This window comes from Hylaeus anthracinus, unplaced genomic scaffold, assembly GCF_026225885.1.
Source record: "Hylaeus anthracinus isolate JK02 unplaced genomic scaffold, UHH_iyHylAnth1.0_haploid 11997, whole genome shotgun sequence".
Taxonomy (NCBI): Eukaryota; Metazoa; Arthropoda; class Insecta; order Hymenoptera; family Colletidae; genus Hylaeus; species Hylaeus anthracinus.
Genome location: NW_026534344.1, coordinates 9,843,779 through 9,860,102, shown reverse-complemented (window position 1 = coordinate 9,860,102; position 16,324 = coordinate 9,843,779). Strand labels below are relative to the sequence as shown.

Below are 16,324 nucleotides of genomic sequence, written 5' to 3'. Positions count from 1 at the left end.
GTAAAGCAAATTCACGTTTCATAGTTTGCTTTTATTAAACGACGGAACGCGTTATCGGAGTGACATTCATAGTGACAGATATATTAATGCAATACAAGCAGTATGTACATATTCGTATGGAAACGTTTATTTAAAAAAAAATATAAAAAATAGATTTATATACAAAATATATTACTGTTCTCTTCATAAATTTGAAGGCAACTATTAATAAAAATTTTAAAGCCATGGTTTCCATCCTTCGTATGACCGACCTATAATGTTTAAGTCGGTTGCTTCGTCCAGTAAGCATTCAACCTGAAAAATTCAATTAATTATTTTGTAAGTAATCGCAGAAATAACACATCGTAACACGTTACCTGTTGCTCGGGAGTTAAATTGCTATTTCCTATTCTTGCTCGAGTTCGTTTAATGTCGTCATCCCCGGTAACTATAGAATAATACCTATAGAAATATTCATCGTTGTGTTGCTCTTTTAATTGTTCCAAAGTAATTAAAGATGGTTTGACTCCGTCAAATTTTTTCATAACCACTTTGATCTTTTGTCTGGGTACCCATTTTACATCTTCGATATCGATATCGATATCTTTGTCTTTTAACTCCTTGTTAACGTGTTCCGTCCAGTTTAACGGTTCATGAACAAAAACGTCCATGCAAGACAGAATAGGACCCGGTTCGTTCCTTAATGCTCGTAGCGTGTGAGTCATTACTGCTCCCAAAAGATCCTTTTCATTAAAGGGCTTCAGCAAACCAAGAATTTGTGACGTTAGACGAAACGGTATTAACTCGGGAATCTTTTGATCGATACCAGCTCCAAAGGCTAGTCCAAAATCAATACCCAAACAACGTCCTGAATCGATAATGATAACAGTGTTCCCAAGATGTCGATCACCGATACCCAAAATCCAATGCGCGATACACATAGTGGAATAACTAGTAATAAAATTTCGTCTCATTGTAACGAAGCTTTCTATGGATGGGCACAGTACCATGAGCGTTCTACGTAAACCGTCCCATTGAGTTTTACTGATAAACTCGGTCATCTTAGCAATCACTTTTGAGGCGCTATACTTGATTGTAGCTATTTTATACCTCTCGTGTTCATTTTTGAATGGTGCAGCCACTCGTATCCACTCTTTAAATTGACTATATATAGAATTATATTGAGCTCTCTCTTCTTTGGATAATGTGAAATGTATTAATTCCTCCAAAGATCTTGTGTTCTCTATCCACTGTATAAGACCCACTGTTTTAGACAATGGAATTACCTGCATAATACATTATTAATTTATATAAAAGTACATTAAAACTATATTAAATAGACAACACATTTTGCACCCCTGAAATATAATCCCCTTATCTGGTATATTTAAATACTTACCTGGTAAGTATCAATAAATAACTGTCTTTGTTTGCAAGCAGTATCGATGTGCAATGTTTTGTTCATAATTGTGAACAACTGTTGCAATCTTTGATCTTGCCTTAAATCCTCTCCAAATTTAACCAGGAAGTGATATTCCTTTGCATCGTTACCCACCATGGTAATTCGAATAGGTTTGCGCAATGATGGCATTACTTTTATGTTAGGCTCAAACTTGATAATTTTTGTATGGTACTGCGGCATAGGTTTCCTGTCGCCAACATACTGTCCAGGTATTTCTATGTCTCTTTCACAAAATTGCTGTAACCATGGGCTATAGTTCTGTAACGTCACTTTGCCTTTAGACGTATCTGCATCCTTAATTGTCTCAATCATTTTCTTTACTATTTGCTTAATGTTAGAAGGCGTTTTGTTCTCCAATTCTTTTATTTTACTTTTATAAACTGCAATCTTACTGAAGATTGATCCTGGTAGTGGATTATTCTTGTTCTCCCGTGAACTTGGATATACCTTCTTTAGAAGCATATCCACAGCCGTGCACGTTCCTTGCGACAAGTTCTTTAAGAATTCAAGCAGGTAATATCGTAAGTACAATTCTGGTTTAACTACGTATTCCATCGCCATTAAAAATCGCTCTATTTCGGGTCTGTTGTAGAGAATTTGTCGAATTTCATAGGTTCTAGCGTCGTTAAGAAGTGTTGGGTTCATTTCCACCGTCAAGCGTAACGTGTAAATGACCGCGTTTGGATAAGTTTCAACGATTCGTTTGAGGATGGGTATGATTAACGGGGCGATAGACGTCCCTAGATGCGAGAACAGTTGCGCCTGCCATGATAAAAACAGCCAAGTTTGAACCCCTACGCTCTCATTTAGGAAAATGTTTCTCGTCTCTTCATCCTCAAAATATTCCGGTTTTAGTAAGCAAGGAAAATAGTGTACTGCTTCGAGAGATCCATAGATCATTGCCTTTAACGTAGACTTCACAAACTCCTTGCTTAATTGAGTATTACTACCATTTCCGCGCGATAATCTGTCATAACAGTACTTTGAGAGCATAAAGTAGCACTTTTTGATGTTCGTGGTCGTTGTTTCGCAACATTTTTTCAAGTGATTGAAACCGTAATTTTTCAACGTATCTCTGATAGCAGTTAAATCATTATTCTCTGCGTTTATCGCGCTCAAAATCGTAGTATTCCTTGTTAATAATTCAGAAAATGTCTCGTTTTCTTCGCTCAAATCCGCAATTTTTGAAGCTACTTTACTGATTTTCCATCGAACGTCAACGTTCGTTGTGGGATCAAGACCAGTCTGCTCTAGAAGATCATGACATTGCTTCCAAGAGAAGGTATAATTCGACATCTTCTTCTTCACGTTCGACGCAGTCTCCCCATTCAAATACTTCAACTTTGCAACAGTTAAAAGAAACTGATGTTTCATATGCACCGAATAACTCCCTAAATTTTGCTCCATTTGGCAAACGTACTTCTGCGCTATATGTTTATTTTTCTGATTCAATGCTGCCTCGATTATTTTTAATCGCATGTTAAAGGTGACCATGCGCATTTGATGAATGATCTCAGTCCCATTACCTGCGGTTAAGCTTTCTGATTCGTTTTGCGTTTCATTCAAATTCCATTGTTCTAATTTATTATTCAGCGGATAATCGATAAAGTGTATTCTGTAAGATGTTAATTTATCCCATATGAGAATAGAGTCTTGCACCGAGGGTACATTATTATTCCAAAACTTTAATACTTCTTTCAAGTCGGACGGGTTTTCCGCTGTTTTTAAAATCTCTATAAACTTATATATCTCGTTGATTATTCGTAACTTTTGCAGACCATGTGTCCTTAACTGAGTGGAAAGAGGATGAATTCTAATCCATTGTTCTCTCATTTGGTCCAACGTGTTTACCAAAAAATCACGAGCAGCTTCCAGTTTATCGGGTAGGAAAAATATAGATAATTCTTCTCCAAAGAATCGTTTGATGTACTTCACTTTTACTTCATCATTCAACCAAGTCTCGAAGACCTTTACATTGTCTCGAAACGCATCGTTGAAGTCTCCATTTAAAAATCTGCGCACATGTGCTTCAAACAACCATGAGAACATCCAGTCTTTCCATGGATCCTCCCAAATGTTGTTTAAGTTCCTATTTAGTTTCTCCTGTATATGCTCGTCAACTTCGCTCCAGTAACATAAGTTGCTCAAACTTTCGAATAAACCTTGAAGACAATGTTCTTTGACCAGTTCCACATCGGTTTCATATGCCTTCTCGTATGCTGCTTTTGCTTTAACCCAATTATTATCTGCTTGTGCTAGTGATGCCTCCTGAAATTGAGAAATTTCTAGTATCATTTCAAATTTCTATGATTCAAGTTAATGTTCTACAATTCTCTACAATTACATTTATATTTAGTAGAATACAAATAACAAACTTATTATAAAATGTAGCCCTCAGGGGCTGTAGCTACGTTTGATTGTAGTTACAGTACGGGTTTAGCAATCCCGAGGTACCTGAGCTATAATAGGGGAACCAGTAGGCACCAACAGACAACAGAGAATTATGAACAGAGGTATATAAGCAAATGCAAAGTAGTGCAAAGCACGAATTAAATAGATTGTACGACTTTGCACCCTTATACATAAAACTCACCGAATCTACTAAAATTTATATGGATAAATACATACCCGTATATCTTCGTCTTCGATATGATTTCTGAAAATGCTGAGGATTACATCGACGTCATTCATGGACTTATAAAGATTCGTTAACTGTAACCACTCATTGCGCGAGTCAGAAATATTCTCGTTTCGTGCTTTCTTTCTAGGCGGTTCAGTATCATTTGTGCCATGAATTAAATTTTCTTCTACAACAAATGATCCAAGGAAGTTCAAATTATTCAATCTTGAAACCTTTGAAATAACTTCTGGTGGACAATCTGTTATACGAGTGGTCAATAATATTTCTAAAATTGCACCCATAGCAGAATTATTTCCATGTTGATTCTCTATAATATGTTTCAAACTATCTGTAACTTTCTTTACAAAATCATGCTGGTCGTACTCTTCGAGTAATGAACAAACAATGGAAACTATTAAATCTTTACAAATCAGTTGATCTTTCTTTGCTAATTGCTGCAGTGGTTCAATTAACATAGAATGGGAGATTTCAATATCTGGAAAATCTCCTACTCTATATTTTCTGTACAGTTTTACACTACTTCTTTGACGAGCTACTTCTTCCTTTATCATTTCATTCCGTTGTATCTTCTTTTTTATTTCCTTTTGTCGTATAGCTGCAGATATTTCAGTTGAACTGCTCAGCAATCGTTTCGACTTTTTATTGTAAGCAGGTTGAGGCACCTTTGGTATTTTAAAAGTATCGTCATGTTCTAAATCATTTAACGTTAATAGAGGCTCTTGATTAATGTAAGTTGCTTCGAATTCGAGATCTTGTGTCGCTCGAAGCTGGAATTCAGCAGTAGAATTAAAAGACTGTCGCATGTTCATATAATTAAAGGATGTACTTGGTAATGTAACACTCGCTTGAGTCAATGTTTGATTCATTTGACTAGCTAAAGATGGAGCAAAAAGTGGAGCCTTTGATCCCAAATTTTTGGTTCTCCATGAGAGAGATATGTTATAATCTCTATAATTGCAATTGTGTAAAGGTTCAAACATCTTATGTGTATACCTTTTTGACTTTTTGGTAAGGTCAAAGATCATTAAAAGCACAAATGGTAAAAAGGTATTGCCAGCATCAGGTGTGTACATATTTAGAGTTTCTAGTAATCTTTCTGTACAAGCACGCGTTAATTGTGCATCTTGGGTCCAGAAAGTCACTACCTTCTCTGTCAACTGATCAGCAAGATCCAGTACACCATTAAGCAATATTTTTTTGCTGCTGTGCATCAGCTCTCTTATATCTTTATCTTCGGATGTATCAACTGCATATTTCTTATAAATATTCATGAATATATTGTAAGTGCATTCTCTATACTCAGAAGATTCGTGTTTCGCATAAGGAATGGCTAAATTTGCCAGAGGTGAGAGATTTGATGGAGGAAGAATAAGAACTAAAGAATCGATTATCTGTAATGCAATTTTTTCGCAAGACAAAATTTTATTTTTTAGTAGATCAGGAAATTTTATGTAATCCAATTCTTGTAATATTTTATCGGCATTGAGTTTAGGTATACACAGCAGGAATATTTCTAGACAATCTAATTTTCCCAATGAATCCACTCTGAATATATTTGCAGTAATAAAATCAAAATAAATAATACCGGCATTCGGGTAACTTTTGCAAAGTGCAAGAATACACTTAATCAGCCTGTTTTTAAATGTCGTTTGCATTTGCCTTAATATACTTTGAATTTTTTCTATTATGCCGCTCCTTCTACTTGTTTGATCATTTTCATCATCCATGAACTTCATGATGAAACTGAAACATTCACAACACTGCAAAACTGTTTCTTCGTTATCCTGCCATCGTTCTAAAGACTTCTCCAAAAAGCCTATAATATCATTCCTTTGAACAATGTCTTTTATCATTCCATTAACAATACAAATTAATATTAAATATACTGCGCCTTCGGGCGCAGTCCTCATTCTATCATTCAAATTCATAGGCAGTTTCAAACAAGTCTGCCACATTTCAAGCATCGTTTTTATCAAGGTCATGTTATATTTATAAACAGTTTTGGAAATCTCATTGGCCTTCGGGATAGTTTTACCAATGATCATTTCCCATAACTTTTGTATCATAGCTTTGCCATTAGTTTCATCGGGAAAATTTACAACTTGCCATTCTATCAGCATCTCTATAACATCAGTAATAACATAATTTAACTGATTCAATTTTAAATACGAATACGTAGCGTGTATTATCGGTTGAAGGAATATTTTTTTGTAAGGCTTGAATACAGTTTGCATGTTCAAGACAATTTTCAGCATGAATAAACGGACATTGTCATAATTTGTCGACATCATAGAATTGCAAAAATATTTTAACCATAAAGGTATTACGATATCATCATCAGTAGGCGGTGTAGATATATCTTCCGATATCATATGACTTAAAACTCCGCAAATGGATTCCATACATTCGTGATTATTTAACTCGTCAATTTCAAATAATAGACTCATGCTTTCTTCTTTGTTGGTGTAGTTAGGCGTACTATGTACGACCATTTCGTTAAAATCGTAAGCGTTTATATCTTCATTTAAAGTACAAGTTGATAGGTCGTAACTATAAATGTACGAGTATCGTCCAGGATTCTGTTTCTGCTTCATGCTTTTTCTTATATTAATCAGCTTCTTACGATGCTTCGGATATTCCTTGAACGTCTGCTGAAGGTTGTATTTCTTCTGACAATCCACGATATTTTCCCAAATAAATTGTCCCTTATTCTTGTTCTCTAAAGTCACGCTTACATAAGATATTTCATCTTCTTTTAAAGCTACAATCGCTATGGAACAGTTATACGCAGAGCAGTGCAGCAATCTCATTATTTCCTTATGTTCTGCTTCAGAGGTTTTCAACATTCGCACGTTGAGTACGCTGCTGTATAAACTCTGTACGAATTCTTTTCCAGTTTTTACATCGTCGATAGCATTCCGTACAATAACACTCTCAGTATCATTTATTTCATTCATAGGTATCTTTGCAAATAATTTCGCAATCAGTTCGTAACACCCTATTTTTGATACTATAAGTTGTTTCATATCCGAATTGTTCCCAATAAGTCCTTGGTCAATAGTGGTATATATTTCTCTAATATTTTTCTCGAAGAATCGACGTATTTCAGTGATTCTGCAAAATTCAAATAACGGTAAAAGAAATGTGCGTAATATATCGAATCTCTCGTTGAGTTCTGCATTCAAGTTCATAAATAATTTGTACGCTGCTTCTATAGATTCCGAAGCGTATTCGGTAGTAATCGAAATACAATACTTTTGCAGATACTCGTTCGTGGTTTCATTGCACAAATGTTCGGCAATTCCAGCCGCGAATAGGATTACAGACTTGAATACTGCCATTGATTTGGTCACTGGCAACAACGTTAATAAAGTTTGGAAACAATTAATTATTTTTAAAGCTTTCACGTTTTTCTGTAAGAAATCGTTTGGGCACACCGCTGATTTACCGCTTTGTAGAGTGCTTAAAATAACAAACAATTCCGTATTAGACGTCATGCCAGTCAAGCAAATGAGAAAATTTTGGAGGATCTGAATTTTGTATTCTAGATCGGAATTTGTCGTCAGTTGACTGAGAATCCATGTATAGAAATCATTGTTCAGAGACACCGCTTCCGTTGGTTTCTCCTTTAAATGAACAGCAATTCCATAAATACTTATCAATTTTTGTTTCCTAGGTTTCAGATTATTCACAGCTCTTTCAAACATGGTAAATCTTTTGATGGCGGTGTCTACTAAAATCTCTGTATAGTTATGCAATTCTTTTTTACGTTGTTTTACAAACAGGAACAATTGCTCTGTTATTGTTAACAAAAGGGTCGGATTTTTTCGCAACACGTGATCGAATACTTGCATAGTCTTTTCCGTGTCTTTTAACATATATTGAAATATTTCATTTGCAAATATATTTAAAAAGTAGATTCCGTGCTCGACTTTTGTGAAGCCTTGTTCAAGCATTGTATTAGTTTCAATTAATTCAATTAGTGTTTTTGTCATTGATGGCTTATAATGCATAAGTAACAGTTCCATGAAGATCTGTAGGTAATCTTTCACTAATGGTTTAATATTTACACAAACAAGTTCTCCTATTTGTTCTTTTGCCAAGGCTTTGAAAATACGTGTAACTTTATCCTCCGGTTGTTCAATCAATTGCGTTGCGTTGGGTAGCTGATGAAGAATGTTATGTTGTTCTAGAAGGTTTAAACCCCGAATATAATGTTTCAGTTTACTACAGGTATCTGTATCAAACAAAATTTTGTCTAAATCAATGAAACTGTTTATATGTTTCTCCACATGTGCAGATAGTTCTTGTTTAACACGACACAATAACGAGTCATCTGGTTTCTTCATTATTGCTTGCAACAAATTTCCCATGACTAATGGAAGTGCTTCTGTGATTTCAAGATTTTTCATATCAAAGCCTATAACTTGTGGACACATTATGCATTTTGAAATTAATTGAAACAGATCTTGGGTAAAAAGAAAAGCTGGTATCAAATTATCATCAAAATTCAAAAGGATTTGTAAGCAATCAAACATAGTTATTATTAATTTACAACGTAACGTTTGTAAATCTTCAAGTTCTTTTGATAACATAATAAAATCATCTTCTTTTGTTTCTATTTTAATCTTATTCATAAGATGAATAAAATTCTTTGTACAATTGAAAATTACTTCTCTTTCCGAATTTGAACTTGCGAATAACAATTGTACATTTATAAGATTGTTCCGTATTAACCAAATGTAACAATCAAGACTTCTTAGAAGGGGTAGAATGTTATTACAAGAGAGGCTTTCCAGCTTTATATTTAAATCCTTCAATAGTATATGGTTGAAATGTTCGATTCCATAGATGTCGATATAATTATTTATCATTGTTTCTGCTGAGTCACAGTTTGTTATATGTTCAGAAAGTTTAAGAACCAATTCCATACATTTTGCTCTACAACATTGATCTATGCAGCCACACTGAATGAGCAACCAATGTATTGCATGCGTTAAAGTTGAACCCTCAAATTCGGGTGGCTTCTTACGAACGTGGTACTTTAAATTCAATAAATTGCGTTTTGCTATTAAAACTCGCTCAACATGATCGAGAGCAGTGATAATCGAAAGATTGTTGCAACCATCCAAACTTTTGACAAAGGAATATAAAATTTCCAACCAATATATGGACACGATTTCTTCATTTTCACGTAAGATAGTGTAAAGGTGATTGAAAGCTGTTGCAGCTGCTACTCGTTTAGACGTAGATGGGTGAAGCGCTAAATTTATCATTTTATATATGACGTCGCTAATGTTTTGCTGTATTTTCACATTGGTATTAGTCTGCTTTATGGACCACTTGGTAAATTCAGCCAAGCACATCCCAGAAAATTCTCTAACTGATGAATTGGAATCATCGCACAAACTTTCGAAAAGCGAATCTAAAAAGTTTGTAGTTGCCAAAGATTTAATCATAAATTCTGAACTAAGCCAATGGGTTAATTGCAGCACTAAAGGTTGAAAAATTTTTCTCGCTGCTTCATCGTGATCACAGCCTAAGCTAAATAGAGCTGGACATAATGTCATACACGTGGGAACAAATTTATCAGGATCAGATGAGAAATGTTGCGACATTTTGCCTAGAAGAAACGCTGTTACCGAATGAAGTGCTTCACAGGCAATTATTTTCGTTCTTCTGTCCCCAGAATGTTGAGCTAGTAAAATCAATCGTGATAGAATTTTATCAAAATAAATATTTACTTCCATGTTTGGCAAAGTGTATTTAAGTAAATCTTTCTTATCCCAAGTTGCTCCTATGTCCATAGATCTTTTGTATACAAAATTCTGTATTATATCGGTATCAAGAGAGGCAATGAATAACAAAACTTTCCTCTGAAATGTTTCTAATGTATTCTCATCATCTCTTTGCAATATGTGTTTAATAACTTTTGGTTTTGTTTTTATAATGTCTTGTAAGAATTCTACAGAGCTTTCTTCACTGTGCAAGTATGGTACTAGGAATGGTACAACTTCTCTTAGAAATTTATTTGTACGTTGATTGTCCAAATGGCTCGTCCATGATTTTAAAGCATTCAAAGCAGTACAAGCTACTTCAAAGTCGCTCAAACCAACAATGAAAGCAATTCTGAATACTGGAATTGTACTGTCAAATATGTACTCTATATACATTTTTGGTGTATCCAAAATTAACAACAAACACGTAGTTAATAATTCATTAGAAAATGAGGAAACTAAATTCAACACATTGATTAAGTACTTATATAATAGTTCGACTATATCTGTTTCGATTTCATCTTTTGTAAAGGTGGAAATATGTTTAAAAGTTGCATGTACTAACTTATAAAATCCTGATATTAAAGGATGTTTGTAAGACATACTGACTATTTTTAACAAGAATTTGTGTATAACGTTTGTTAACATTGAAGACTCTAATTTATTGATTATATCGACGTATAAATCTACGATGTTAACGAAGATTCTAAAATCTTCTTCATTATCAGCAATTTGAGAAAAGGCTGCATCCGAGTATACATTATCTTCTTTCGTTTTTGTATTCAAATTTAATTTACTAATTAATATGATGCATACGTGCATCGTTGCATCAACTACTTCTTGTGCAACTTCTCTGTGTTCTTTATACATGTTTGGTTTCAGAAGTTGTGTCCATAAAGGTAGATAATTTTTATAACACGTCGGGAGATCTTCAAGATTATTTAGTCCTCGTTGTAATTCCGCATCAACGAGTAAAGTATGCGAACAAGACCATATTATGCCTTCCTGAATTAAATTATAAAGAAATTCTTGTAGAAGGTTTCTACTGACTATCCCGACATTAATAATGGTATTTATTAACGATGTAATTGCAGGATTTCGACCAATTATAGGAAGGTCAGGAAACCTTTTAACCAAAAGAATGCTAAGCTTTAAGATCACATTAAGTTGGTTGATTGATAGGTCTGATGTGTGCAATATTATTTCAGACAGAGCTTCTTGATAATTACAAATACTTTCCAAGTGTGATTGTTGTAAGTCATCTCTAAAACAAAGTGGCATTGCACAATGAGTAATCAGAGTGAACATATCTGTCACATCTTTATTAGTGAGATACCGTTTACATGGTGCAGCCATTTGACTAAAGCCATACACAATCAAACGTAACATTTCCGAATTTGTTTGTTCATTATTATTTAGTTGCTTGTCAAAAATATTTTTGAAATACAAAAATACTGCTCTATCATCCTCTGAAGTTTTGTCAATTAAAGTTTTTCCAATTAATTGATAAAAGCTCATCAAAGCATGCTGTCCACATTTGCTACAGTCTACATTTTTTTCTTTAACAAGTTTTGTTAATAGTTCATACCAGTACTCATGATCGCGATAAACAAAATCACGAAACAGAACAATATGATGAGATAATAAATAAACTGCTGATCTCAATGTAACCTTCTTAATGTTATACTTCTCAGGACGACTTAGATCTTTGATCCATTTATATAATTCTTCATGGTACTTTTCTTTCTCTTCGCTTGAGAGTACATCCAATATATTTGAATAAGTATCAAAATATATTTGAAATATGTCATTTGATTGAGATGAATTGTACTGCAAATTCAAAATTCAAAATTCAAAATTCAAAATTTGTACATTACAAATATTAATTAAGTACTGTACCTGCTTTTTAAAGTCATTGTGTAGTTGTTGAAAAATCATATTAGAATATTCCTGTATTTCTGGAATATCTGGGTTGTGCTGTGCGATTTTTCCAAGTATAGATAATAACAAACTTCTCTCTACGATTAGTTAAGAAAGCCTTCGTATTAAGTTATACATAAAACAAGTGTAAGTTATAATACCTTTAATATCCATTAAATGAAACAAAGACACAAATTTTGTTATGGTTTCATCTAATTCAGTTTCATATTCTTTAAATAATTCTATCAATTTACTGAAGGCGCTACATGCAGCTTTTTGAATAAATGATGTGCATCGTGTTACAAGTGCCTGCTGACATGTGTTCTATAATCAAATAAAGTTATAATTAATTACTGTTTTTATTAATTGCATTACTTAAAATGTATTAAGTAGTGTTTGTGTAAATTATAAACCAATACCTTGGCATCAATAATATAGGGCTCAAATATATCAGAAAATTGACACATGATGAATTCAAGAAGATCGAATGCCTCTTTAATTGCTCTATCAAAACCTTTTTGAGGTATAGATCTTCCCAGTTCATTATTAATAAAACATAATAAACCTTTCTCTTTATTGAACAATATAGATAACACCAATTCTAATGAAAAAGCACCAAACATTAAATATAAATGACAAAATGTATTTTCTTTATAAATTTAATCGAAAATGTAATATAATAGACACAATATCGTAACATAATATCGCAAAATAGAAAATAATATTTATTTTCCCATCAACACGTACCGCTATCGGTTTTCGATATATGTTGAAAATACGTTCTATTTTTTAAAGTTTCTGTAAGATAACTGCTGTTTCTTTCTTTTATAGTCCGTTCGAAAATATCCATAAACGTTTCAAACGAATCCATGTTTCGCCGACAATAAAATTAGATACAAACACCTGTATACGTTTGGTTAAATCTTAACTTTTACTTATTCATTTGATAGTATAAAACCAGTCAAGAGCTATGGGTTAACTCGAGAACATTGACCGACACCTACAATAAAAATGATTAAAATAAAAGATAACAATTATTTGATAATTCGTTGACTAACTGTTGTGTGTCATTTAGCAGCGAATGGTACTGTCATAAAAGTTATTAGAGTTATCCTTGCCATCCCGTTCAATTGTAACTACAAACAAACATAGCTAAAATAATGTGCGTTTTTAAAATGGAAAGTGCAGTCATCTTGTAGTGAATAGGTCGAATTAAATTTTAATCCCATGGTTAGTAGTGATTCGGTTTTACCGGTAAAATATATTTTTTACTTATTTTACCTACTCACAGCTGGTAAATTACCGGACAATTAACCATAAGAGTTTTTAAAACTATTTACCGATTCCATAAAGAACTACCGAATTTATAATTGTAACAGAGGTTACATTTTACAGAGAATTTTGTAATACAACAAAATTAATTAAAACAAAAACTTCTAAATTAATTAGTTTAAAAATTAATTTTAATTGATCAAAATAATTTTAACAGTTTATTGTCTGTTAACAAAAGTATTTGGTTAATCGTCTTGTAGAAATATATTTTACCAATTAATTAACCAAATACTTTACCGATAAATAATCGGACAATTGTCCGGACAGTAGTACAGAGTAGTAAAAGAGAATATTACATGGATCTATACAGGGTGTCTCAAAAATGTTGTAACACCTTGGAAGAGGTGGTTCGGGAGCAGACGCAGTAGATTTGAAACAACTTTTTCCTTAGCGAAAATGTTGTCCGAGGCTTCGTTGAGGAGATATTAAAGGAAAACACTGACCAATCAGAGCGCGCGTATACCGTTGGAGCGGCCGCGTAGCGAAGGCTACGAGCTAAGCAGCCGCGCTGGTACGCGAACAAGTGACTCGACGTGCATCGAAGGACATTGACACGGCCGCTTAGCTCATAGTCTTCGCTACTGCGGCTGCTCCAACGGTATACGCGCGCTCTGATTGGTCAGTGTTTTCCTTTAATATCTCCTCAACGAAGCCTCGGACAACATTTTCGCTAAGGAAAAAGTTGTTTCAAATCACCTCCCGAACCATCCATTTCAAGGTGTTACAACATTTTTGAAACACCCTGTATAGTTTCTTAAACAAATTATTTATAATTACTATAAAACTACAGAACAAATTACTAAATTTAGAAATGAGATAACACATTACGTTAATGTAAATTCTAATTTTGTTTATAGAGTGCATTAATATATAAAACACTTGTTAATTTATAGGGTTCATTACTTGTCATTAATTGTATTAATAGACTTTAATTACATTGATGTTAATAGAGGTCATTAATTTATAGAATGCATTAATTGTCATTAATTGTATTAATATACAAAGTGCAGCTAATTACATTAATTTACAGACGTTAATAGAGCACACATTAATTTATAAAGTATATCTATGTGATGGTCTATGGAATTAATCTTTACTATCCATTAGACATCTTATCCACTCATCTATTACATGTGTACATGTATATAATATAAAATAAATATGTATAATTGAACTAATCGTATTGTGAGTTCAGTTTAAGTGACTAAGGAATTTGACATAATTTTGTATAATTTGGGTCTAAACAATGTACGGGTTTCTATACTGTACCTCGTTTCTCGTACGCAGACGCAGTAGATATTGATCTACATTCGTGAATATACTGGCTCTTTCATTAAACCTTTATAACTTACCGCTAAACTTATGTACATGTATATATAATTCTTAACATTAAAAGTTCAGGAACACAAGTAAACAAATTAATTAATTTTTCGATTAATGATGTTAAGTGTACTGTTATTAAAGTACTCTTTCAAGTCCACATACATCAAAGTATATTAAAGCATACTTTTAAAGTACACAGTATTTTTAATCAAAATTATACTCTGTATAGTTATTAAACAAATACGTACTTTAACAGGGATCTCTAAAATATTCACAACAATTGTAATACAAACTTAAACATTTAAAACTACAAAAGAATCAGTTTAACCGTTTGTTAAATTAATAATTATTCAAAGTAAAATATCACACTAGACAGAATTACTGTGTAGCAATTAATGTAATATATAAATGAAAATATAATATAAAATATAAATAAAAGAAATTAACAAGATTAAGTATTGAAAATGAAATGAAAAATCTTCATATGAGTATTTAATACTGCGTCGATAAAATAAGAACTAATTGTCTGATTATTTTGATTAGGATTGATTCTTTGTTAAAATAATTCTTTTATTTATGACTGACATTCAACATTCTTAATTAATCTTGAACCAGAGATCATCGTATTCATCCTGGAAGTCTTTGTCCTTTTCATATGTTTTGTCGAATATGATAGCTTTTAATGGAAATTAAAAATTGTTACATTTCTCGTTATACCTCCATGACATTATTATCAACAAGCTAGTGAGATTTTTCCAATAAAAATAAGCCCAAGTATAATCTCATTCGATCTATTTTAGTTGTACGTAATTGAAAGTTTTGCAAAAATGATTTAAATAGACGGTAATTAAAAGAAATGTGGTTAATTTTAAGATTAAGGAAGTATACCTAAAATAAGTATAATGAAAACAAGTTTTTCAATTCGTACGCTTTATAATGGAACATTAATTTCGCGAAACACTATATTGATTACTGTATGCGTATGCGTGTGCGTATGTATAAAAGTGGGTGGTCATCTATTGTTTCTATTTTAAATGCGTATATAAGTTGTCTGAGGAAATAAACTCGACAAAATAATGTGCGATGATGAAGATAAATCTAAATTAATAGTAAGCGAAAATAAGCGAATAAAGGTGATGTATTTTGGCTAAAAAGACACATACAAAATTGTTCTCAATAGAACGCTTTATGTAACTGTGTATTGTTACAAGTTGGCAGGACATATAAATGTTATTCGTGTATAATTAAACAATTGATTACGAGTCATTTGACGTAATCATTGAACAAATATTTACTTTAACGTGCATTTTTAGAATAGCCACGACAATTGTAATACGAATATAATTGTTAAAAATCTAAATTAAAATAGAACTCGACAAATTCGGTATTAAGAATGAAATTGAAACAATTAACAGAATGTTTCGAAAATGCATTCAAAGTCAAACTTAAATACAAAGTTATATTTTATGTTATTTGCTTATTGTTATAAGGAGGATTATTTAAATGGACATTATTATTGAATATTTATCTGTTTATTGGAAAACGTTAAGTTGACAGAGAGTTGTACTTAATTTAGAATACATGCCGAGAAAACTTAATTAAGTATTTACAAAGCACGATATTCACATTCGAAAAACAAAGTAGTTACGATTGGACATTAAACATTTAATCCATAACTGAGTAACTAGATTTAGAATATATTAAATTTTTGGAAAGAAACTTAATTAAGTATTTACAAAATACAATATTCATGTTTATAAAATAAAGCAATTACGATGGAACTATAATGATCTAATTCATAAGCCGAGTAAGTAGACTTAAAATACATTAAGTTCTTGTAAGGAAACTTAATTGAGTATTTATAAGGTACAACATTTACGTTGAAAAGTA

The 16,324-nt window shown here is 32.5% G+C and overlaps 1 protein-coding gene across 1 annotated transcript; it reads right to left on the bottom strand.

Annotated features, from left to right (window-relative positions):
- Window positions 1–8: 8 nt before the first annotated feature.
- LOC128889720 (DNA-dependent protein kinase catalytic subunit-like) lies at window positions 9–13,141 on the bottom strand. The gene is made up of 9 exons (XM_054147622.1): window positions 12,838–13,141; window positions 12,527–12,779; window positions 12,199–12,380; window positions 11,941–12,103; window positions 11,759–11,877; window positions 4,070–11,689; window positions 1,379–3,709; window positions 357–1,265; window positions 9–294 (listed from the first exon to the last, which is right to left on the bottom strand). Exons 2-9 carry the CDS (start codon window positions 12,648–12,650, stop codon window positions 217–219), a joined length of 11,526 nt encoding a protein of 3,841 aa, XP_054003597.1. The 5' UTR covers window positions 12,651–12,779; window positions 12,838–13,141; the 3' UTR covers window positions 9–216.
- Between the last annotated feature and the right edge of the window lie 3,183 nt (window positions 13,142–16,324).